Source organism: Rana temporaria, chromosome 3 (genome assembly GCF_905171775.1).
Source record: "Rana temporaria chromosome 3, aRanTem1.1, whole genome shotgun sequence".
Classification (NCBI taxonomy): Eukaryota; Metazoa; Chordata; class Amphibia; order Anura; family Ranidae; genus Rana; species Rana temporaria.
In genome coordinates this window covers 239,969,277-239,994,879 of record NC_053491.1, presented here as the reverse complement: position 1 = coordinate 239,994,879, position 25,603 = coordinate 239,969,277, and the positions used below count along the sequence as shown (strand labels likewise).

At 44.0% G+C, this 25,603-nt stretch overlaps 1 protein-coding gene across 6 annotated transcripts in view; it reads left to right on the top strand.

The window, feature by feature from the left end:
* The first annotated feature begins 922 nt into the window (after window positions 1–922).
* The window catches only part of CSNK1A1 (casein kinase 1 alpha 1), a 69,766-nt gene continuing 45,085 nt past the window's right edge, over window positions 923–25,603 (top strand). The window contains exon 1 of one of the 6 annotated variants that reach the window (XM_040344517.1): window positions 923–1,457. In XM_040344517.1, coding sequence (XP_040200451.1) covers window positions 1,335–1,457 — 123 coding nt within the window. In that variant the 5' untranslated portion in view covers window positions 923–1,334. The remainder of the gene's footprint in view (window positions 1,458–25,603) is intronic. The other 5 variants (XM_040344516.1, XM_040344518.1, XM_040344520.1 and 2 more) reach the window with 5 other exon arrangements.

The window sequence follows — 25,603 nt, the reverse complement described above, 5'->3', positions numbered from 1 at the left end:
GTGCCCATCAGTGAAGGAGAAAACAAAATTGTATAACAGAAACTAAGAAAAAAAAAATTGCGGTATTGCAAAAAATAAAAACCGCAGCGGTGATCAAATACCACCAAAAGAAAGCTCTATTTGTAGGAAGAAAATGATAAAAATGTAGTTTGGGCACAGGGTTGCACGACCGCGCAATTGTCATTTAGTGTGATAGCGCTGAAAGCTGGCCTGGGCAGGAATGGGGTTAACGTGCCTGGTATTGAAGTGGTTAAATACCACCAAAAGAAAGTTCTATTTGTGTGGGAAAAAAATGTCATTCAAAATGCGACAGTAGGTACTGAAATGGTTAAAGCTACTGAGTCACAAGACAGTGAATAGGACAGGAAAGTAGCCATGTATGAACCTGTCAGGAGAGCTTGGCTTATGTGCACAGTCAGCACAGGGTGTATGGAGTATTAGTGAGTAATGACACAGTGGGGTGTGGTATGACGCCCTGGGCTTGTCTCAGCCGGTTACTAGGCATTCGGGGGCTGGCAGCTCCTCCAAACAGTTCTCCTGTCAGTCACTAGCGCCGCCATCTTTGTTTACCGGGACACTGCACGACAGGTAGAGGGGGTGGGGCGCGAAGCCATTTTGTCTCTAGCTCAGTATCGCCGTGACTGGTTTGCAGGAAAGACTTCGGTCAAGAATAAATTCTGGAAAAAAAAAAACTCTGGCAGTAGAGGAAGAAAATAAATCATCACAATGCTATTTAACGTTAAATAACGTATAACTACAAAAAGAGAGGCGACTTGGCTCTTAGCCTGAATAACACGGAACACCCTTAGAAATACGAGGTGAATAACTGCGTCAGTCCCAAATGAGCGCTAACTATTTCGCCCACAACTAACATGGCCGCCGGCAGCACGGGAGCCCCGTGACGTCACCCGCCTACCAGGGAAAGGCGGGGCACCGGGACGGTTGTGAGTTGACGTCGTACGCTCCTTCTCTCGTACCCAGGGTGCAGTGCGGCACGGAGGAGGGCATTTTGTGGTGAGGGAGTGAGAGCGGAGGGGTTAGCAGGAAGAAGAGAACACAAGATGGCGGCCTAAGGAAGGAGCGGAGGGGCTGCGGCTGTGACACAGGGAGGGAACACCATACACAACCCGGCGTTACTGAGTCCGGGAGGCTCCTCAGAGCCGTACATCGCGCGGACGGAAGGAAAAGCAGCCACCGTGAGGGGAGCGGGGACACCGCCAACTGAAGACAAACAACGAACCCTCCCTCCTCTCCGGGAAGCGCCATCGGCCCCTTTCGTGCCATTCCAGCACGGCTACGACTAGACTCATTGTCTCCTGTAACTCTTACGGATCATGGCGAGCAGCAGCGGCTCTAAAGCCGAGTTTATTGTCGGTGGGAAATACAAGCTGGTGCGGAAGATCGGATCTGGCTCGTTTGGAGATATTTACCTGGCGATCAACATCACTAACGGCGAGGTAACGTGGCCCGTATTGCGCGCTCTGAGGGGAGCGCCCTCTGCCGGCCGCTTGGGGGAGTGAGGTTATAGCCCTGTATTGGGTGGTCTGAAGGAAGCGCCCTCTGCCGACGGCTGTGAGCGATATGGCCCTCTATAGGGGGGGGCTAGCTGGCGAATGCGCCCCCTGCAGGGAGGCTTACAACCATGTATACGTTTTATGGGCCTGGGGGAGAACCCTCTGTAGGTGCTAGGGAGTTGTAGTCTGGTGGTGCTTCTCTCTCTGTGGGGGGGGGGGGGTCTGTATAGGTTGGCCGGAGGGCAGTACCCCCCTGTCAGCATGCGCAGAGGGGTCACGGCTCCCTACAGGGTAGCCTGCTGTGAGGGAGGTTATAGCCCTGTACTCAATGGCCATGATAGGGGTTTATAGTGAGAGCAACCCTCTTTGGGCTGCTGGTGGGTAATATCCTTGTATAGGGTGGTCTGAGAGGTGAGCCCATATCAGCTGATGGGGATTATAGGGTGGTCTGGTGGGAGCTCTCTTTTCTGGGGGTATTCAGCCCTGTATGGGGTGGTCTGGTGGGAGCTCTCTCTTTTCTGGGGGTATTCAGCCCTGTATGGGGTGGTCTGGTGGGAGCTCTCTTTTCTGGGGGTATTCAGCCCTGTATGGGGTGGTCTGGTGGGAGCTCTCTCTTTTCTGGGGGTAATCGGCCCTGTATGGGGTGGTCTGGTGGGAGCTCTCTCTTTTCTGGGGGTAATTGGCCCTGTATGGGGTGGTCTGGTGGGAGCTCTCTTTTCTGGGGGTAATTGGCCCTGTATGGGGTGGTCTGGTGGGAGCTCTCTCTTTTGTGGGGGTATTCAGCCCTGTATGGGGTGGTCTGGTGGGGGCTCTCTTTTCTGGGGGTAATTGGCCCTGTATGGGGTGGTCTGGTGGGAGCTCTCTTTTTCTGGGGGTAATCGGCCCTGTATGGGGTGGTCTGGTGGGAGCTCTCTCTTTTCTGGGGGGTAATCGGCCCTGTATGGGGTGGTCTGGTGGGGGCTCTCTTTTTTTGGGGGGTAATCAGCCCTGTTATGGGGTGGTCTGGTGGGGGCTCTCTTTTCTGGGGGGTAATCAGCCCTGTATGGGGTGGTCTGGTGGGAGCTCCCTCTTTGGACTGCTGGTGGCTCATAGCCTTGTATAGGATGGCCTGAGGGGAGAGCCCCTGTTGGCTGCTGGGGGTCTTCAGCCCTGTATAGGGTGATCTATTTAGAGTGCCAGCTGCTGAAGGCGGGGGAAGGGGTGGTATGCGTGACCCTAATGTTCTGTATGTGACATTGTGTGATCTCCTTCAGATAAAGGAGTCCAGGTAGAAGTGGGGAGTACATGAGTGCTGGTATATCGCATACACAGGCTATAGGGGGTTATTCTATAAAATACTGCATATCTAGGATGAAGGGTTGGACGCTGCAGCATTGAATGTGAAATAACCTCTTGGGAAGAGGGATCATTCACTATTTGCATGCATTGTGGTGTTCAAACATTATTTCTATTTACAATTCTAGTAGTTTGTATGATCCATACATCATGACAAGGGGTAAGAAAAGATGCTAGAACTATATCCCCAGTAGTTATTATAGGGAGGGCAGAATGGGCCGCTGCTTGGGGCCCCAGACTCCAAGGGATCCCATGGGGATGCTAAAAAACATTGACATGTCAGTGCTCTTCATAAGTGACTTTTTGGCTTTGCAGGTCTGTAGACTTGTGTTTAGGAAGGTAACCAGCACTGACAACCTGAGTCAAGGTTTCCTTTAGGTGATGTATCTGTGCTTGCTCTCTCTACCTAGAAGCATTGCCACAATATGATCTGCCACTGTCATAGAGGTATTCTTTTACAATCCAGTGTCACAAAACATTTGTCTATGCACCCTGACATACATGCGATCTAACATATTGCAGATTGGTAGAGGGTCCACAAATTAAAAACAGTGATTGTGAAAATCGATTCCTTTTTTTTTTTTTTTTTGACACAAGTTGCATTTTGAGCCATGGGACCATAACATAAACACTAAAATCTGGTAGTATCCTACTACTTCTGAACCTTCCTAATCATAGATGTTTTCTTATGCTTGTCATACATATATTCTGCCATATTTACCCAGCATAGCCATGCACTGAGATGTCTGGAGTGGACTGTGATGTGTGTGACCAGTGCTAGGAGTGACACTGCTATGTACGTGGGCTCAAGACACATCTTTTTAGTGCTGAATCCTTTGTGTAGAATAGCAACCAGATGTTGTGTAATGAATGTACTATGCCCCTGTTAGTAGTTATCTATTTTTGATCTGTGAGTAGGTCTAGTTTGTGGAATTGTCTTCCTGTTTGTGGATGGTTTTGGTTTGCCCATATTGTGTATTCCCTAATGCAACCTTTTCAACACAGAGGAACCCTTCAAATAGTTCTCTGGTCCCTGGGAACCCCTGCTTAAAATTGGAAATCTACAATTCATGATACCTTGGTGTGATGGTCAGTGGGAAGAATGGTCCTTATACCTCCTAACAGCTAAAAAGATCAATGGTGTCAGTGGGAAATGATCTGAGAGGCAGAAATTTCCCAATGCTGAAGGAACCCCTAGCAACCTCTGGAGGAGGAACCCTGGTTGAGAATCGCTGCCCTAATGAATGTGTGTGTGTGGTCATAGCAGTGGGTTGTTGGTCAGTTGTCTATGGTGTTTGACAGTATTTTTTTCCCCAGCCCAGTGTTTTAGTAATGTATGCCATCATAAGAATCTTGACCATGTAGGCCTCATTTACACTGGCGGTCCTGCTTTTCTAAACGCAGGAGATGCTATCTGTAGTTGGAATGCGCATATATATAATTTATTAAATATAGAGAGAGTAGTTTGTGTTTATTTTTTGTGCTCGTTCACACCATACATGAAAACTGATGGGTGAACTGCACAGATTTCACTTGCAGAGACATTGGTTTCAATTCATTTTTCATGTGTGGGTTGGCCACAGTGCAATTATTATTTTTTTATTTTTTTAAAAGAATTTCTGTGCAATCTCTAATCTCGTACACTACAATTTACATTGGGATCGTACCTGAACTGCACATATGTGAACCAGGTCTGATGGTATCAGCACCTGTATCGGGCAACCCTATTGAGAAGTATAAAGGGCTTTTCTACTTGGCAGTTTCCTTTTCCTACAATTGGATGTTCCTACTTTAAAACAGGTTTTGGCATGTTTGAATGCATTTGGCCACGTATCTAATTAGATTCCGGACACACAAGCTTGTTTTTAAAAAAAAAGACTACTGACTGCAGCTAAATGCAAATTCATTACCTGCAAATGACATCCTAAATACATAAGACAGGTTTGTCATTGTGAATAAGGCCTAAACTGTGTCTATTTTTCATTTAGGAACACTGATTATTTTTCATTTTTCATAGATTATGAAGGTAAATTGGCTCCATTATGCCAACAACCTTACCTGAGTCCATTTTCATTGGATTGCTGAAACCTTTTCTTATCATCATTGGCTAATTATATATATATATATATATATATATATATATATATATATATATATTTTTTTTTTTTTCTCCATATGCTCATGAAGCTTGTTGACTAAAAAGTCTGCTAGGCCCTGGTTCACATTGGTACGGTTTGACATGTCAAATCGGTGGTAATGGCACAGTCCTAATCAGTGCGGCACCGCACCTATTTAACAAAGTTTCTGTATTTGCGATTTTCAGGGTGAGATTTCCATTGACGTCTGTGAAATTGGGACTTGCATGCAGGAGTGAAATTGTGTGAGTTCAGCTGAACTGGCATGGCTTCAATCCCGCAGCTCAGTGTGAACCTGGGCTTAATATTTAGGATGTGTGTGTGTGTGTGTGTGTGTGTATAAAATACATGTGAAGTGTTAATGCAAATTCCAGGAGTTTTTTGTAAACATAATTGTCTTTAAGGCTGCATTCACACCTGAGCGTAGCGTTTTGCAGCGTTTTTTTACCACGATTTTGTACAGGTCTAGGGTCACCAATGTAAAACGCCCAAATACGCTCAATTCGAGCGACAAGGGTCCAGAACTTGTTTGGGCTTCAGACGTTCGGCGTCAGGCGTTTTGTAGTGGAGATGTGAACCATCTCCATAGAGAATAATGTATTTTTCCCCCTCTAGCGTTTTGGGGCATCGCGCTTCAGGCGTGAATGGGCACCAAAAGCCAGGTAATTTTAGTACATACTGGCTATCCAAAAGTTGTTTTTTTTTTGTTTGTTTTTTTTTGTGACATTTTTCACATCAGGGGATTAGACTGGGCATGTGTCAGAGGTGGAAGGGCAACCTGATTATTTTTCTTTTTTCTTTGTGACCATGAATGCTAGAAACCCTGCTGTTGTCTTTATTTGTATGACATTGAAAAGGTAATGAGAACAAAACATGCTGTAGTTTTGGAAAGAGTGGTATTTTGTGACATTCTGAGGTAATGCTCGACTCATTTAAATTTACTTGTATTCAAACGGAACAAAAATAAAACCTTCACTAAGTGGAAAATATTAACATTTAAGGCCTCCTGTACACTGCTGCTGGTAAACGGATGTTTAAAGCGGAGGACCACACAAAGTGAACCTCCATTTTTTTTTGGAACACCCCCCCCCCCGGTGCATGCGCAGTAGGGAACCAGGCAGTGAAGCTGCAAGGCTTAACTTCCTGATTCCCTCACTGAGGATGGCGGTGGGGGCAGCTGAGAGACGAGCGATTCTTTGGCTGCCGACATCGCGCGCACCCTGGACAGGTAAGTGTTCATTTATTAAAAGTCAGAAGCTGCAGTATTTTGTAGCTGTTGGCTTTTATTTTTAAGGTGGACCTCCGCTTTAAGAGCAGTTGGGCATTTTTTTTTCAACTTATCCTGAACTCTCCTGTTATGTTGGTAAATTTAAACAGGGTCGTTTACAGTCGTTTCTAGGCACAGGCATGTACTTATTTCTGCACACCCGTGACCAAGATTCAGGCGACAGTCTTCTGACGGCTGAAGTTTCTGACCTGGTCCAGGTTTTGCAGGATTCCCAGGAATAATTTTGGGATCCATCCAGATGCCTGACCAGCAGCTGGCTAAGCCTCTCGGTACACTGCTGAGAAACTGAGCCAGCTGCTCCAATGAAGTGCTAGAGCAGGGATATGCAATTAGCGGACCTCCAGCTGTTGCAAAACTACAAGTCCCATCATGCTTCTGCCTATGGGTGTTATGCTTGTGGCTGTCAAAGTCTTGCTATGCCTCACGGGATTTGTAGTTCTGTAACATCTGGAGGTCCGCTAATTGCATATCACCGTGCTAGAGGATAATCAGAGATGGTCTTGCTCAGTGAAGACCGAGAACTTGACAGTCAGCAGCCATGTGATCATTCAGTTATTGGTCTTGGGCTCCATTCACACTTTGTAACTCCTGTTACGGCTTGCAATTTTGTGTGGGTGATTTTCACCCGATTCTTCGTGTCGCGCACGGGTCAGCCAGTCCACTTAGTTTTTGCTCTGTGTTTGTTGCCCAAAAGAAGCTCCTGCTCCCCTGCCTCACTTTTTTTTTTGGAGGCCAGCATTTTTTAAAGTCCCATGGCCATCGTGTCAAAATCGCACCATGTTTGGGGTGCTGTCAAGTAGGGCCGAAACTAATTGATTATGAAAATTGTAAAAGATTAATTTCATAATCGATTAATCGGCCAGTAACATAATGGGGTTAAAAAAAACTAAAATTAGCCTTTTATAGTACAAAAAAGCAAATCGCTACTGTAAATATTTCACTGTCCCACAGTAAAAAAAAATGAACCCCTTATAATAGGGATTATTTGCTCTTTTTGTACTTATTTTTTTTTTATTATTTTTTAACCCCATTATGTTACTAAACATCTCAGGCCTGGGTTCACACCTGTTTTTTGGTGCTTTTTGCAGAAACACACTACAGTTCATTTACATGTTTTCCTATGGGACACGTTCACATCCATGATTTTTTTTTTTTTTTTCCAGCTGCTGCGTATTTGGAAAGGGCAAGGACTTTTTAACGCAAAACGGTGCTATTTTTTATTTTTTGGTTCAATATACTTCAATGGAGAAGCTGCAGAAAAGCATGTAATGTGTTTTTGCGGCAATTACAATTGGCCCAAAGAAAATGTAAAAATTCAAATTTTTTTTTTTTTAAGGCTATTATCCGATTAATCGAAACAATCGGCCAACTAATCGATTATGAAAATAATCGTTAGTTGCAGCCCTACTGTCAAGTATGAATGGCACCCATCACACTTTGCGAATTTTGTACTGATTACCACACAGTGTGGAATTGCAAGTATAATCGTGGCAATTTCATCTGTGATTCCTAATCGTCTCGGAGGGGTGTGTAACAGCTGCCAGGTAAAATTTTGAGTTTTCTTTTATCCCACACTTTTCCTTTAACCACTTGCTTACTGGGCACATAAACCCCCTTCGTGCCCAGGCGAAATTTCAGCTTCCGGCACTGCGTCGCTTTAACTGACATTTGCGCGGTCGTGCGACGTGGCTCCCAAACAAAATTGACGTCCTTTTTTCCCCACAAATAGAGCTTTATTTTGGTGGTATTTGATCACCTCTGCGGTTTTTATTTCTTGCGCTTTTTATTTTTTGCGCTATAAACAAAAAAAGAGCGACAATTGAAAAAATATATATATATATATATTTTACTTGTTGCTATAATATCCCAATTTTTTTTTTTTTTTTTTAAAAACTTTTTTTTCTCAGTTAAGGCCGATACGTAGTTTGACGTATTTTTGTAAAAAGAAAAAAAAATCGCAATAAGCGACTGGTTTGCGCAAAAGTTATAGCGCCTACAAAATGGGGAACAGAATTATGATTTTTTTTTTTACTAGTAATGGCGGCGATCTGCGATTTTTTTTTTTTATTTTTTTTTGTTTTAAATTGGGACTGCAATATTGCGGCGGACGTATCGGTCACTTTTGACACAAATTTGGGACCATTCACATTTATACAGCGATCAGTGCTATAAAAATGCACTAATTACTGTATAAATTTGACTGGCAGGGAAGGGGTTAACACTAGGGGGTGAGGAAGGGGTTAAATGTGTATCCTGGGTGTGTTCTAACTGTGTGGGGGGCGACTGGGGGAGGTAACCGATGCTGTGTCCCTATGTACAAGGGACACAGATCGGTCTCCTCTCCTCTGACAGCACGTGGAGCTCTGTGTTTACACACAGAGCTCCACGTCCCTGCTGTGTTCCCGACAATCGCGTGTACCCGGCGGACATCGCGGCCGCCAGGTACACGCATCGGCACTTCAGCGATGCGCCGGGACAGTCTTTACCCGCTGCGCGCCCCCCAGAGTCTCGCACGGGTAATTCACTTTAAAAGACGTCCACTTGGCACCTGAGAGCCGCGCTGTTGACGTCTTTTGTCAATAGCGCGAGTCTCAAGTGGTTAAAGGTGGCCATACACTAAAATATTTTCAAATGAACAATTTGTAAAGATATTCTTATCAGTGCATTCTATGACCAGATGAATGTCATTCAAAAGTACTTAAAAAAAAAAAAAAATATATATATATATATATATATATATATATATATATATATATATATATATATATATATATATATATATATATATATATATATATATATATATATATATTCTCTTTGCTTTTAAAGAGGTTCTAATGGTAAAATTTTTTTTTTTTTTTTTTGTACCCTAATGCATTTTCTGCATTAAGGTAAAAACCTTTTGATAGTGGCTCCACCCCCCTTAAGGACCGGAAGGATTTTTCCCCCCTTAGCTGCTGACTTTTAATATAAGAACACTTACCTGTCCATGGAGCCTGCCCTCAGCCGAAGCTGACCCATCCCTCGGTTCTGTGTGCAGGCACCAACATCTTTACGGCTTCACATTCTGTTTCCTACTGTAGCACATGTGCGAGTCGCGCTGCATGCTCTAAACCAGGGGCGCCCAACCAGTGGCCCGCGGAGCCCTCTGATGTGGGCCCCAACCTCCTGCTCTGGAATGGTGGGTTGGCAAGCCCAGATCGGAGGTTGCGACCTGCCATACCACAGCATCGGTGTTGTGAATAAAGCTGTTGGTAGAGGAAGAAAGCGGCTGCAGAGCGTCATAAACCGATACTTCCTCTACAGCGTCGACTTTTGCCACTGGTGGAGTCTATGGCTAAGTAGGATACACAGGTGCACTACGCCAGGGTTTGACAAATTTGCTTGGAATCTAGGAGCCAGCTAAAAAAGTTAGGAGCCAGAAAACGCACCCCGTCCCGATGAACTTGCGCGCAGAAGCGAACACATACGTGAGCAGTGCCCGCATATGTAAACGGTGTTCAAACCACACATGTGAGGTATCGCCGCTATTGGTAGAGCGAGAGCAATAATTCTAGCTCTAGACCTCCTCTGTAACTCAAAACATGCAACCTGTAGAATTTTTTTTAAACGTCGCCTATGAAGATTTTAAAGGGTAAAAGTTTGTCGGCATTCCACGAGCGGACGCAATTTTGAAGCGCGACATTATTAAAAAAAAAAAAAATGGGGATAACTTTACTGTTTTTTTAATTAAAAAAAGTGTAACTTTTTTCCCAAAAAAGTGCGCTTGTAAGACCGCTGCGCAAATACGGCGTGACAAAGTATTGCAACGGTCGCCATTTTATTCTCTAGGGTGTTAGGATAAAAAATATATATAATGTTTGGGGGTTCTAATTGGAGGGAAGAAGATGGCATTGAAAAATGACATTAGATTTGCTGTTTAACTTGTAATGCTTAACTTGTAATATGGCCACCACCAGATGGCGCCAGCTCACATCTGGTGGTAATAACTTGTTATACCAACGGCTCACCACCAGATGGTGCCAGCTCACGAAAAAATTTTTTTTTTTTTTTTGCCCACCTTCCAAGTCAAGTCACCAGGACACTATTTCTAGTCGACCTGGCGCCCAGGATTTGTCGAGCCCTGCACTACGCTGTACCCGCGGTGTGGGTAAACTGCAGCACATCAGTGTGAAAGCAGTCTTGGGCCCTTTTCACACGATCAGCATGAACAAATGGGACCCTCAATTCACCTCTATAGAGCAACAGATGTTTACGCCTGCCGACCTCCAATCCGAAAAACAGAAGGGAATTCTTCCCCTTTCATCTGGGCGGATCAAAGGGCCTATAGAGTAGCCGTGATCTCAAATTTCAATGAGTTGGCTGTTTGGATGACACTGGTATCATTGATCATTGGGTTCTGATTGCGTGAAAGGCTCCCTGCTGTCGCAATACACTACTACAACGGGAGAGATTCCCCATCCACACTCTTGTCTGGGACGGCGTCATATGACCGCACCCCAGAACCGCTGCATATGCGTGCCAGCGGGGTCATGCCGTGTTCTTATGACAGTGCAGCTCCGATCTTGGTAAAGAGCGGGTGATGTGTATCTTTACCTATGTGATCGGCTGTGTCCAGTCACATGTAAACAAGGATGTGCCGTTTTATTGGTTCTACTTGGCTCACACTGAATGTGTGGCAAGAAGAGCTGATCAGCTGCATCTCCTCACAGGGGAGACCTATACAGGTAATCGGGGAACTGATCATCGGTGCTCTGATTACAGTACAGCCTCAGCAGTATCAGTCAGTGCCCATCAGTGTGGCATATTAGTGCCCATCAGTGTCGGCTCATCGGCGCACATCAGTGAAGCATAAAATGTACTTATTTACAAAATGTACTGACCGAAACGAAGAAAAATGTTTGTTTTTTCCAAATTCTTGTTTTAAGCAAAAATAAAAACCCAGCAGTTATTAAATACATCCAAAAAAAGCTTTGTGTGATAAAACGATAAAAATTTCATATGGGTACAGTGTAGCATGACCGCGCAATTGTCATTCAAGCATGAGGGTGCTTAAAGCTGATAATTGGTCTTGGCAGGAATGGGGTATAGGTGCCCTGTAAGAAAGTGGTTAAGGCAAGTAAAACTAATGAGACATCTCGCATCTGACTTCCAAAGCCTAGACTCATCCTCTGACAGTAAATTATTCAAACTAGTAGGTAAATAGATTTGTCATCGGTAAAACTGCAGGAGGGAGGGGCCAGGAGCACTGGCGAGGGACCTGAAAAGAGGATACTTGCCTGCACAGAGCAGGTAAATATAACATTTATTTTTAAACAAAGAAAAGACTTTAATACAGGGAATGCCAGCTTTTGATTATGTAGTTAGTTTGGGCCAGCTTGTGAGGCCCCAGGTGTTGACGCTTCCTACAGCATACTGCACTGTTGGAGAAAGCAATATATTCTTTCACTAAATACAAAGCTTCTTCTGGCTGATTGGAAGGTTGTGACATCAGCCCGCCTCTCTGACTCTAAAGAAGCTTTATGTTGCACATCCAGCGGCCTCACACAATCTGAAAATCGGAAGTAAAATTTGGTCCGAACAATCTGCAGATTTGTGGATTGTTAGTACGGTGCTTTTGACAGCCGATTCCGTTTTTTTTTTCTCCCACAAAAGCTGGATGTGCAGACTATAATTTTTTTTTTTTTGTGTGAACTCAACGTCCGATTTTCATTTAATTAGTATGTTTTTTTTTTATCTGAAAATTGTAAAAGCAAGACTGCATGCTCAAACAAGAATGCATACACAACTATTCAACACCTGTCACTTCTGCAGTTAAAAATGTGGTTGCATGAGTGTGCACACCCTCTTATAACTGGGGATGTATCTGTGTTCAGAATTAAGCAATCCCATTCAAACTCATGTTGAATAGGAGTCGGAGTACACACCTGCTATCAGTTGAAGTGCCTCCGATTAACCCCAAATAAAGTTCAGCTGTTCTGGTTGGTCTTTCCTGACCTTTTCTTAATCACATTCTACAGCAAAAGCCATTGTACGTAGAGAGCTTCCAAAGCATCAGAGGGATATCTTGTTAAAAGGTATCAGTCACAAGAAGGGTACAAAATTTCCAAGGCATTAGATATACTATGGAACACAATGGAGACAGTCATCAAGTGGAGAAAATATGGCACAGCAGTGACATTACAAAGAACTGGATGTACCTCCAAAATTGATGAAAAGACAAGAAGAAAACTGGTTAGGGAGGCTGTCAAGAGGCTTACAGCAACATTAAAGGAGCTGCAGGAATATCTGGCAAGTACTGGCTGTGTGGAACACATAACAATCTCCCATATTCTTCATGTGTCTGGACTATGGTTTAGAATGGCAAGACGGAAGCCTTTTCTTGCCAAGAAAAACATTCAAGCCTGGCTAAATTTTGCAAAAACACATCTGAAGTTTCCCAAAAGCATGTGGGAAAATGTTTATGGCCCGATGAAACCAAGGTTGAACTTTTTGCGCCAAACGTATCTTTTGGAATTGTGGCCAAAAACACTGCACATCACCAAAAGAACACCATACCCACAGGGAAGCATGGTGGTGGCATCATGCGTTTGGGGCTGTTTTTCTTCAGCAGGGGCTTTAGTCAAGGTAAGGGGATTATTTACAGTTCCAAATATCAGTCAATATTGTCTCAAAACCTTCAGGCTTTTGCTAGAAATCTGTACATCACGAGGAACTTCATCTTTCAGCATGACAATGACCCAAAAGCATACATCCATATGAACAAAGGAATGGCTTCACCAGAAGATTAACGTTTTGGAATGGTCCAGCCAGAGCCCAGACCTTATTTTTACTTCCACCTAAAAGATTTTGGTTTGTGCTACTGAGTTGTACAGTTTATAGGTCACATTAAAGGTGGGGAAAAGTTCTGAAATGATTTATCTTATTTTTATACATCACTGAAACCTGACATTTTAACAGGGGTGTGTAGACTTTTTATCCACTGTATTTGAAGTCTAGCTCAAGTGACAATGGCTTCTTCTATAGATAGTGGAAAGATGAGTGTACACAAAGGGACAGGAAGTGTTGTTTTTAGGACGGCCAGGTGACAATACTGGGGAAAGCCTGAGGAAAAAAAAAACTTAAAGGATAACTTCACTTTTGGGAACATGTTGCATGTGCCCATTGCTGCAGCCACTGCTCATTCTCCCTGTGGCAGCAGTATTATTATTATACAGGATTTATATAGCGCCAACAGTTTGCGCAGCGCTTTATGGGGAGAGGCTTCCCGTTTAGCTTTCACTTTTTGAAAACCATACGGCCATGCAGAGATCTGCCTACAGGACTGCGTCATTCATATACACAGCTCTGTGAATAAACCAACTCCCGACATCCTTTGCAGGTGCCTACTTGTAGTTTTCTATTCTTCCCGTCAGAATGTAATGGCTTCCTTTTGTAGGGGCAGGCAGACATATGGTCTGCAGGAGACCTGCATTGTATAGCGATCTGCTGATTGCTAGTGCAATGCTTTACATGCTCCTGCAACAAAAAATTATAAATGCACACTTTGCATTTTTTTTTTTTTTATAAAAGTGAACTTGTCCTTTAATTCAGTCACCACATCTAAGAATTGGTAAACTTTAATATACTCAATTTTTTTTATTTTTATGTTTAGATATGCTTTAATCACTAAAATTACAACCTTGTAAACTAGAAGTTTAAGCATTTTCTGGTCCAAGGACCTTTTTCTTCCAGATAATGGTGTATGTATTCAGTTCTTTCGAATCGGGCTTAAAGTGGAGGTTCACCCAAAAACCTTTTTTTATTTTTTTTTTAACATTAGATTGAGGCTCGTTTTGTCAAGGGGAATCGAGTTTTTTTTTTTTTTTACAATCGAAGCACTACTTACCGTTTTAGAGAGCGATCTTCTCCACCGCTTCCGGGTATGGGCTGCGGGACTGGGTGTTCCTACTTGATTGATTTTCCGAAAGTAGCCGAACGTTGGTGCGCAGGCGCCGTATAGAGCCGCACCGACATTCGGCTACTCGTGACGCGATGTATGCGACCGTCGGAAGCCTGTCAATCAAATAGGAACGCCCAGTCCCGCAGCCCATACCCGGAAGCGGCGGGGAAGATCGCTCTCTAAAACGGTAAGTACTGCTTCGATTTTAAAAAAACTACCCGATTCCCCTTGACAAAATGAGCATCAATCTAAGGTTAAAGTGGGAGTTGACCCTTTTTTTTTTTTTTTTTAGGCCTAAACACACTCTCAGAATATGTGATCATATTTTGTGATCATTGGCATGCTGCTTTTGAAAGCCAATTACGATTTTTTTTTTTTTTTGTCAGACAACTGGATGTGCAGGCTCAAAATCTTTTGTCTGATGTGACCACAGCGTCAGATTTTCTGATCATTTTTCGGGCAAAATAAATAAATCTGCAGAGCAAGACTAGGTGCGCTCAGAAATGAAAACACGTACAAAACAATTCAATACATTACGTCACTTCTGACGTACGAACACTTTCTGAGAAGTAACTTCTTCACTTTCGATTTGAAACTAGCACACAACAAATTGATGGGAATTTGCCCAATAATCTGATCGTGTACAAGGCTTTTGAACAAGTTAAGACCATTTTGGGCCTAACTGGGCTCGTATGAACTGTTTGTATCCTCGGCTACATTTTTGTCACTTTTGGATAGCTATGGCTAAACTGTTGTAATCGGCTTTGGAAATCTGTGTACTAACGATTATATTAATAGACGATCGATTTAAAAGCGGGTTTTTTTCGTCGGTTTTTTTTTTTTTATTTAGCGTGTGGAGCGGCACTCAGCCACTCACTGGAAACTTTGTAATCTGTCAATAGAAAGCTTCCTCTGAGTGGCTGAGGATAGGCAAGCAAATGACGTCTTGATCTCCGGCAATCGGAAGAAGCTTTGTATTCATTTTATAGAATACACAGCTTCCCGTAAGTCGCTGAGTGCTGCTCAGCCAGAATATATTTTTTGTTTCAGCATTTTGGATAGAAGGTTCCCACCCCACTCCTCGAACACAGCACAGCTGAGGCTCTACATACAGTTAACAGTGTGCCTAGCAAGCATGGTTTATTTGAGCTGGCTTGGCCCAAACAAGATGCCAGCTTCACACTGCTGTGCTGCGGTTTGACTGCAGTGCAGGTGTAACCGCAGTTTTGGGCATTTACCTGTGGTTTTAGCTGCAGTCCCATAGACTTATAAGCCACACTTTTTCTTAAAGTTCTCCAAAGATGTAACGTGTTTTTAGAAAACATGGCATAAAATGCATGACCTAATAGAAATTTTATGGGACCACTGGAAAAACACGCAAAAAACAGCGGGTACACCCACGCTGCAGCCAAATCTCAGCAGTGTGAACGTTTTTAAAGACATTAAGGCCCTGTTTACACCTTTTGAAATTTAGGTGCATTGTGTTAAAATAAAAATACTGCTTGCTGCATCTTTAATGCACTTTAATCAAATCACACGTCTTATAGAGATTAATGGTAATACACCTGAAGCACACTGCACAGATGTGAACTGTCTAAACGTGTATTTTTGGCTTAAAATACTTGTAACAAGCCTCAGCAGCCAGTGTGGCAGCCAGGCAACAAGCATAATCATACTCTAGTTGTTGTTTCTTCAGTCTGAATGTTAAAAGGGACGTAAAGGCAGCGCTTGTTTCGGAATCGTACTTGCCTTGGTGGATGCAGCATTGGTCCGATACTCCATCTGTCCCCCAGCTCAATTTGTAAAACGATGGGATATAGAAATATTCCTGAACTTTTGTTTTATATCATGGTTACTAAGAAAATTGCTATCTCAGCTTGCAGAGCTTGGATTTATTGAATGAGCTTACCAACATTTTTAATATTGCAGATTATACAGCCTCATGCTACATAACGAAGCTCAATTTCATGCCAATCAAAACTAAATGATTAATGTATCTTTAAAGCATTAATGTATCTTAAAGCGAGGTTCTACCAGCGATTTTTTTTTTTTTTTTGGTCAGCAGCTACAAACACTGTATCTGCTGACTTTTAATAAGGACACTTGCCTGTCCTAGGTGCCCGTGATGTCCGGCCCTCCGAGGCCAATCCTGGCAGCGCCCAGCACCGCCATCCTCACTGAGGGAAACTGGCAGCGGAGCCTTGTGGCATCACTGCCCAATTCCTACTGCGCATGCGTGAGTCTCGAGGCGCTTTGTGAATGGGCGGCTGCTTTTTGGGATACAGTTCCCTGAAGGCAGCGTTCCCCAGAAAACGTGGGGAGGATGAGGATGAAGACCTGCCACGGTATGGGAAGAGGCAGATTGATTTTTTTTTTGGGGTGGATATCCACTTTATAATATACTATTATCTATCGCTCTCATATCCACCCTGTTATATTCTCTTGTGTATTGGCCCTTGGTGACATTACTGCTACAATTGCTTTTATATACAGGTTTGTCTCCCCAGTCTATAATTTCTCACAATAATTTAGAAGACTTTTTTTCTAGAGGACTGCTCATACAAACTCTCCACCTAAAAAATCTTTTTATTGTATAGTTGGATGTGCTTAACCTTTCCTGAGCAATGCCATATCAAGTACTCTTCCTCTTTCCCTGTTAAACACCTTGGTGTAACCGACACTGAGCTGCTTGCAAGAATTCTGAGCCTATCAGGAGTCTTGTGCATGCTGGGAAATGATTCACAAGTTTTTCTTGGAAGCGCAGTGAGTAAGATTACTATGTTCCAGTACATAGTTTGTCCCTAGATAGTAACTATGTACAGTGGATATAAAGTCTACACACCCCTGTTAAAATTGCAGGTTTCTGTGATGTAAATGAATAATTTACATCACAATTTGAACAACATACTGAAATATTTTAGGTGGAGGGAAGTAAAAATTGAAAAAGGAAATATGGCTTCATAAGTGTGCACATCCTTAACCACTTGCTGGCCACCTGCCGTTGTTTGACAGTACGGCACTGCTGCACAAATCGCCGTAGCTATATGGTGGGCCCTTTTTAGGAGTATAGGGGGGCATGCGCCAGCTGTGTGACATAAGAGCCAATGCGTGTGGCCGGTGATTGCTCCTGAGAAGGAAATAACGGAGATCTGTCGATGTAAACGGACTGATCTCCGTTCTGTCAGGGGATTAGACAAATTGTCTTCCTAGTGCTTGGGAACGGCAATCGGTCTCCTCCCCCAGTCAGTCCTATCCCCCCACAGTTAGAAACACACATAAGGGAGCATCTTTAACCCCTTGATCGCCACTAGTGTTAACCCCTTCCCTGCCAGTGACATTTATACAGCAATCTGTGGCTTTTTTTAGCACTGATCGCTGTATAAATGTCAATGGTCCCACAATAGTGTCAAGTGTCTGATCTGTCTGCCGCAATGTCGAAGTCCTGATAAAAATTGCAGAGCGCCGCCATTACTAGTATATATGGGGGGGGGGGGGGGTATTTATTGTAATATAAAATTGCTTTTTTTTTTGTTTATATTGCAAATGCCACCAAAAGAAAGCTCTCTTTCTGGGTGGAAAAATGCATCAATTTTGTTTGGGGTACAGTGTTGCACGTGCAATTGTCAGTTAAAGCAATGCAAAAAATGGCCTGGTCAGGAAGTGCGTAAATCCTTAGTTGAACTATAATTTTTTTTTGTCCAAGCACATTTCGGTTTTATAACGGCACTGTTTTTGGGTACAAGCATCTGCATGGCACATCTTGACTTAGCAATATTTACCCACTCTTCTTTGCAAAAACACTGCAAATCTGTCAGATTGCGAGGGCATCTCATGTGCACAGTCCCCTCAGATCACCCTACAGATTTTCAATAAGATTCAGGTCTGGGCTCTGGCTGGACCGTTCCAAAACTTTAATCTTCTGGTGAATCCATTCCTTTGTTGATATGGATGTATGCTTTGGGTCGTTGTCATGCTGAAAGATGAAGTTCCGCTTTGTAACTGAAGGTTTTGTGCCAATATTGACTGGTATTTGGAACTGTTCATAATTCATTCTACCTTTTACTAAGGCCCCTGTTCCAGCTGAAGAAAAACGGCCCAAAAGCATGATGCCACTACCATGCTTCACTGTGGGCTTGGTGTTCTTTTGGTGATATGCAGGTGTTTTTGCGCCAAACATATCTTTTGGAATTATGGCCAGAAAGTACAACATTGGTTTCATGAGACCAGAACACCTTTTCCTACATGAGACTTCAGATGTTGTTTTTGCAAAAAACTTGCCAGGCTTGGATGTGTTTTCTTATGGAAAAGCAAAGTCTTGCCACTCTACCCCATAGCCCAGACATGAAGAATATAGGATATTGTCACATGGTACCACACAGCCAGTACTTGCCAGATATTCCTGCAGCTCCTTTAATGTTGCTGTAAGCCTCTTGGCAGCCTCTCTGACCAGTTTTCTTCTAATTTTCATCTTTTTTTTGGAGACGTCCAGTTCTTGGTAATGTCACTGTTCTGCCATATTTTCTTCACTTGACTGTCTTTACTGTGTTCCATGGTATATCTCAGGGCTCGACAAAACCCGGTCGCCATGGCGCCTAGAAAGTGTCCTGGCGAGTGGGGTCTTGGCTTGGAAGGTGGACATGGGCACCATAGTTCCATAGGACCGGCGCTCCGAGGACTAGGCCGAAGCCTCACCTAAAACATCCTGCCCGCAGCTCGCTGTGGGCAGGATGTTGAGGCCGCGGCTTCGGCCTAGTCCGCAGAGCGCCTTTTCCCCAGGATCGCGGTGGACTAGGCCGAAGCCTCGCCTAAAAACGTAGGACCGGCGCTCCGTGGACTAGGCCGAAGCCGCGGCCTAAAACATCCTGCTCGCCGCGATCCTGGGAAAAGGCCGCGAGCGGCATCAGGCCGGATGCCGCTTGCTGCCTTTTCCCAGGAGCGCCGGTCCTATGGGATGGAATGTACAATTTTTAATTTTTTTATATAGAAACAAAACGGTAGTGCCAAGTGTTATTGCAAAGGCTTTCGGAACTCCGCAACCCTACTTGGCAGTGCATGCATACAATTATCACCACACCAGTACCAGAATTGGACATTTAATGTAAAATATATAATAAGTCTTTAAAAAGTATTCTTTCCAAGGGTGCCTTCTACAATCCTTCTCTGTCAGAATTAAAATGCATTTATATATATATATATATAACAGCAGGGTTGACAAATTTGCTGGGAATCTAGGAGCCAGCTAAAAAAGTTAGGAGCCAGAAAACGCGCCCCGTCGAGCTTGCGCGTGAGCAGCGCCCGCATATGTAAACTGTGTTCAAACCACACATGTGAGGTATCACCGCGATTGGTAGAGCGAGAGCAATAATTCTAGCCCTAGACCTCCTCTGTAACTCAAAACATGCAACCTGTAGATTTTTTTTAAACGTCGCCTATGAAGATTTTAAAGGGTAAAAGTTTGTCGGCATTCCACGAGCGGACGCAATTTTGAAGCGTGACATGTTGGGTATGAATTTACTCGGCGTAACATTATCTTTCATAATATTAAAAAAAAATGGATAACTTTACTGTTTTATTTTTTAATTAAAAAAAGTAATTTTTTCCCAAAAAAGTGTGCATGTAAGACCGCTGCGCAAATACGACATGACAAAGTATTGCAACGATCGCCATTTTATTCTCTAGGGTGTTAGGATAAAAAATATATATGTTTGGGGGTTCTAATTAGAGGGAAGAAGATGGCAGTGAAAATAGTGAAAAATTACATTGGAATTGCTGTTTAAATTGTAATACCAACAGCTCACCACCAGATGGCGCCAGCTCACAACTTTTTTTTTTTTTGCCCCCCTTCCAAGCCAAGTCGCCAGGACCCTATTTCTAGTCGCCATGGCGACCTGGCGCCTGGGATTTGTCGAGCCCTGTACTACAGTCTCAAAGTTCCTTTTTCTTAGTTGTACTGCAATGACTTCTGCCCTGGCACCGCATGCATACTCACGGTTAACCATCCTCTGACAATTAAGAGTTCTACCCGGCGATAAACTTTTACCCTTTAAAATCTCCATAGGTGACGTTTAAAAAATTCTACAGGTTGCATGTTTTGAGTTGGAGGAGGTCTACAATTATTGCTCTCGCTCTAACGATCGCGGTGATACCTCGCATGTGTGGTTAGATTACCGTTTACATATGCGGGTGCTGCTCACGTATGCGTTAGGCTCGCGTTTTCTGTCTCCTAACTTTTTTAGCTGGCTCCTAGATTCCAAGCAAATTTTTCAAATCCCTGGTATATCTAATGCCTTAGAAATTATTTTGTACACTTCTGATTGGTGTGTACTGATTTCTATTTAACATGAGTTTTAAATATAATTGCTTAATTTTGAGCACGGCTACATCCCCAGTTGTTGGAGGGTGTGCACACTTGTGCATCCACATAATTTTTTTGAAAGTTTGTTTTTCAATTGAGTTGTACAGTTTTATAGGTCACATTAAAGGTGGAAAAGGTTCTGAAATGATTGTCATGTATGGAAATATAATATTGGGGGGGGGGGGGGGGGATTGTGAAAGATGTTGCGCCGAAATTGATACCCAAAATTTCACGCTTTTCTAGTTGTGCCCGCATGTGGAATGGCGACAAACTTTTACCCTTAAACTCCACAGACAAAGTTTAAAAAGATTCTACAGGTTGCATGTTTTGAGTTGGTGGTCTAGGGCTAGAATTATTGCTCTCGCTTGTGTGGTTTGACCACTTTTTTTTTTTTTATTATATATGCGGGCGCTGCTCACGTAATGAGTTTGCTTCTGCGTGTGAGCTCGTCGGACGGGGAGGTTTAACAAAAAAAAAAAAAAATTAAGAAAATGCAGAGGTGATCAAATACCATCAAAAGAAAGCTCTTTTGCGGGGGGAAAAGGACATCAAATTTGTTTGGGTGCAACATCGCAATTGTCAAAGTGGCGAATTGCAAAAAATGGCCCGGTCATTAGGCAGCCAATTCTTCCGGGGCTGAAGTGGTTAAGAGCATTGGGTGGAAGTGACGTTTGACATCGCTTCTGCCCTGCAATGATATAGAGATGGGTGGGCCATCTTCCCCTTCACTCATCTCCATACCCAGGCAGGGACAACATCCGATTTGCACAGGTAAGCAGCAGAGGGCACCGAAGAGCGGCGGGAGGGGGGGCTCTCTCCCGCCGCCGCAGAGACCACTTGTATCTGAAAGCAGACTGCCTTCTCTTGAAGAGGGTACCGGGGCTATGGTAGCTTGCTGCTGCTTCCATTTACGGCTCAATTATCAGCAATTTATATCTTTAGGCAATGTGCCGAAAACAGTTTTCGGTGATATGTTTTGGTGTTCGAAATTGTGTGTGTGTATATCTATCTAGCCGATACTAGTATCGGGACCGATACTGAGCATTTGCGCGAGTACTTGTACTCGCGCAAATGCTCCCGATACTTTTTTTTTTTTTTTCCCTAGAGGGTGGGGAGGGGGCAGAGCAGTCAAAGACCAGGCCAATTATATAGAATTTTTCTTGGCATAGAATAGTTTCTAAATATTTACAGGTTGTGTTCAGTGCCTGCCTACAGTGCAGTTACTGTGTATAAAAGTGCTAATCCTCAGGTACAAGGTAATGTTCGGTACTTCAAGAATAAATGTCTGTCAGATTGATGCTTGGTGCCCTGTGAATGACAGCCAAGCACTTTCCCCAGCTTTGTATGTACTTTCATTCAAGGATGCCCCCGTGAGTGTGACATAGGTGTCATGGCTGGTATTTTTTAGTTTTGTTTTATCTATTTTTTTTATTGTTCCTATGCATCAATAAAATGTCATATGTACATATTAATGCCAAGTTCGCCCTTCAAAAAATATTAAATGCACATGTTTGCAAGAAAAGTGCATTTATTTAATTTACTGGAGCCTGCAAGGAGGGTATTGCACCCATGATCAGCAGGTGCAGTGTGTGGCTCCTGCACAATCTTTCTTTAGCTTTGCCCCTGTATCCCCTTAGGGCAGTGATGGCGAACCTTGTACCCCAGATGTTTTGGAACTACATTTCCCACAATGCTCATGCACTCTGCAGTGTAGTTTAGCATCATGGGAAATGTAGTTCCAAAACATCCGGGGTGCCAAGGTTCGCCATCACTGCCAGTGTCTTTCAGTTACAAAGCTATAGGAAAACTGAATGGTGAGCGAGCTTGGCAGCGGTTTCAAACTACAATTATGTCTGCTGTGCTGGCAAACCGCAGTTTTTTTCATTCACAAGAATTTGTGACTGAATGACGCGCTGCCTACACACACATCCACTCTGTTTTTAAAAGCGACAGTGGGTGGAGCATCCCAGCTCGTGGCCACAGAAAGGGGAGTGTTGGCAGCGAAGGTGGGTGCTTTGGAGCATATCATTTTGCATCCCAAATATGGGTGTAACATGCTCCTAAGGCGATCTTATGCTTAAAGGGGAGTTCCAGCCTTATTTTTATGTTAAAAGTCAGCAGCTACAAAAAGTGTAGCTGCTGGCTTTTAATAAACATACTTACCTGTTCCATGGTACAGCGGGAGCCGCCGGGAGCTTCGTTCCGGTCCCCCCCTTCACTGCCGGCGCCTCCATTGCAACTGTGGGCACCCGGCCGTGACAGATTTCGGCTTCATGGCCGGGCACTTACTGCGCATGCGCCAACGCCGCAGCGCTCCCTGAGTGTACAGGCGATCGCCTGGGACCTGTCGCGTGTCCCAGATCGCCTACATGGAGGTTCCACTAAAAGGCGATGTGACGTATCGCCTTAGTGGTCCCTGGACGTAAGGAGGAAGAAAATGACATGCCAAATGTGGCATGTAAGGGGGCGAGGAGTGGATTAAGCGGAAGTTCCACTTTTGGGTGGAATTCTGCTTTAAGTGTATTTTTGCATTGTGCCGTTTGGTAATATTGATATCTGTGGGGTGTAACCCTCCCTTACTCTTTCCAAAATATTGGGGGTGGGTGCCTTTTTTATTTGTATCTTAACCCTTTCGCTGGCAGAACTTTTTGCACACAGTTTAACATTTTTTTTTTTTTTAGGTCTCAAGTTTGGTTACAACCCCAAGTAAAAAGCTGTAGTTAAAATGTTCATGTTGCACAATAATTGGTGGAATATCAACTGCAAATATTCAGTAAAAAATACAACATTTTTACAAAGACTGGAGTTTAACTTAAGTCGGCAGCTACAAAAATTGTAGCTTCTTTTTTTTGGTAAACAGCCACTCTCCTGTCCCACGATCCAGTGATGGGCTCACTCTATCCATTCTCCCCTCTTGTCTGTCTCCGGCACCAGCATGTTAACTGGGCACCTGGCTATGACAGCTTGCAGCTTCCCAGCTGGATGTCCACTGTGCATGAATGGTCCCGTATTCTTCTGGGACCTGTCGCATGACCCAGAAGACTGCAGGGAGGGGGGAGGAGAACTTCCGCTTTGGATCACCTAGTCGATCACTCTGGAAGTGAGAATCGGATGCCTGCTCCCCAAAAGTGCCATCTTTGTTTACATTGCCAGATCTCCGTTCTCTCCTTAGGAGCAATTGCAGGTAGCCCATGGGCCCGCCATACAGCTACAGCGATTTGTGCAGGAGTGGCAAACTATTAAAGTGTTACTAAACCTAGTAATATGAAAATTGTTCATCTGCCACCCCCCCCCCCCCCCCACAGTGCCCACAGCTTATAGATCATCTTGTTGGCGTGCAGAAAAAATTTGGACCAGTGCACAAGGCAAGGATAAGCGAGTTTGGGGGTGAAGGAACTTGACTGATCTGCACCTCAGCCTGATAGAACGCCTTTGGGGTGAATTAGAGCGGAGACTGTGAGCCAGGCTTCTCATCCAACATCAGCGCCTGACCTCACAAATGCGCTTCTGGAAGAATGGTCAAACATTCCCATAGACACACTCCTAAACCTTGGACAGTCTTTCCAGAAGACCTAAAACTTTTATAGTTGCAAAGGGTGGGCCAACTTGATAATGAAGCCTAAGACTGGGATGCCATTTAACCACTGCCCGCCAGCCTTCATATGACGTCCTTGATTTGTGTGGGGATATCGGAATGATGCCCGCAGCTACAGGAATCATTCAGATATTGTCTTTTTCAGCCGGCGATTCCCTACACCGTAAAAAGATCATAGCGGCTGTTCCGCCGCTTGATCGTTCTTGCGAGAGGGGAGGTCCCGCCTCCGGTCCTTCTACCGACTCACCGCTGCTATTGGTGAGTCGGAGAACAGATCCGCCAGCCCCGGATGTTTGCCATAGAGATTTCCGGCCGACCAGATGGTCGCCGGAGTCTCTGATAGCCGGAGGCCGGGCGCAATGTTATGACGTCACATCCAGCCTCTTTTATTTATTTATTTATTTATTTATTTATTTTTGCTTCTTGGGGCTCTTTCACATGTTGAAAACGGGACATACATTGGTCCCTATGTGATTGCGGGTGTCGGTGGATAAACATCCGCTGACACCCGTAATCACCCACCTCCGATTTTGCGGACGGAAGAAAATCCTATTTTTTTTCTTCCGTCTATGGATTGGATGAACACGGACATACGGTCCGTGTTCATCCGATCCCCCCCCCCCCCCCCATAGGGGAGAGCGGTGAAAAGACAGGGCGGTCCCTGCACAGTGTGCGGGGACCGCCCTGTCAGCCGACGGCTCAGCGGGGAATTTACGGAGGATCCCCGCTGAGCTGACAGGCACACGGAGGTGGATCATTACTGATCCGCCCGTGTGAAAGGGCCCTTAGCCCAGAGGTGAGATTTGGGGTCTTATTGACGTAGGAGAGAAATGTAAAAATAGGCCTGGGTGGCAAGTTTTCAAAGTTCATGTGCGTGTAAGGACAGGCGTCCCAATCAGGGTGGATTTGATTTAAATCAAGATTTATATCACTAGTAAAATAGCTTGATTTAAATCGACCCTTTTTTAAATCCTAATTTTAGAGCATCTGTCATCTCTGTCCCATAGTGGCTCCTCCTCTGACCCGCTGTTGACTCAGTCTCATTCACTTTAAGAAGACGGCTGGTGATGCCCAGTGACACAACAAGGTGAGGGACATGGTGGCAGCAGGTGAGTGGATGCCTGCTAACAGGCGCTGCCATGATTGATCTGAAATGACAGGTGCTCTTTAAATGTAAGGACTTGCTGGTAGTTGGAATCTTTATTTGCAAACAAAATGAAGGTTTCCTATTTAGAATAAGCTGTCAGGTTAGTAAAACAGTGATATCGGAAACCTTTTACAAAAGTTTTATTGTCATAAACCGACAGTACAGGTTCACTACAGTGATATATAACATACAATGTACAGAGCAAATCCGGACTCAAAAGCCCACATCGACATACCTGAAGCAAGATCTTATGCTATAAAAAAAATCTGTAGAACAAGATGACCTAGAACCC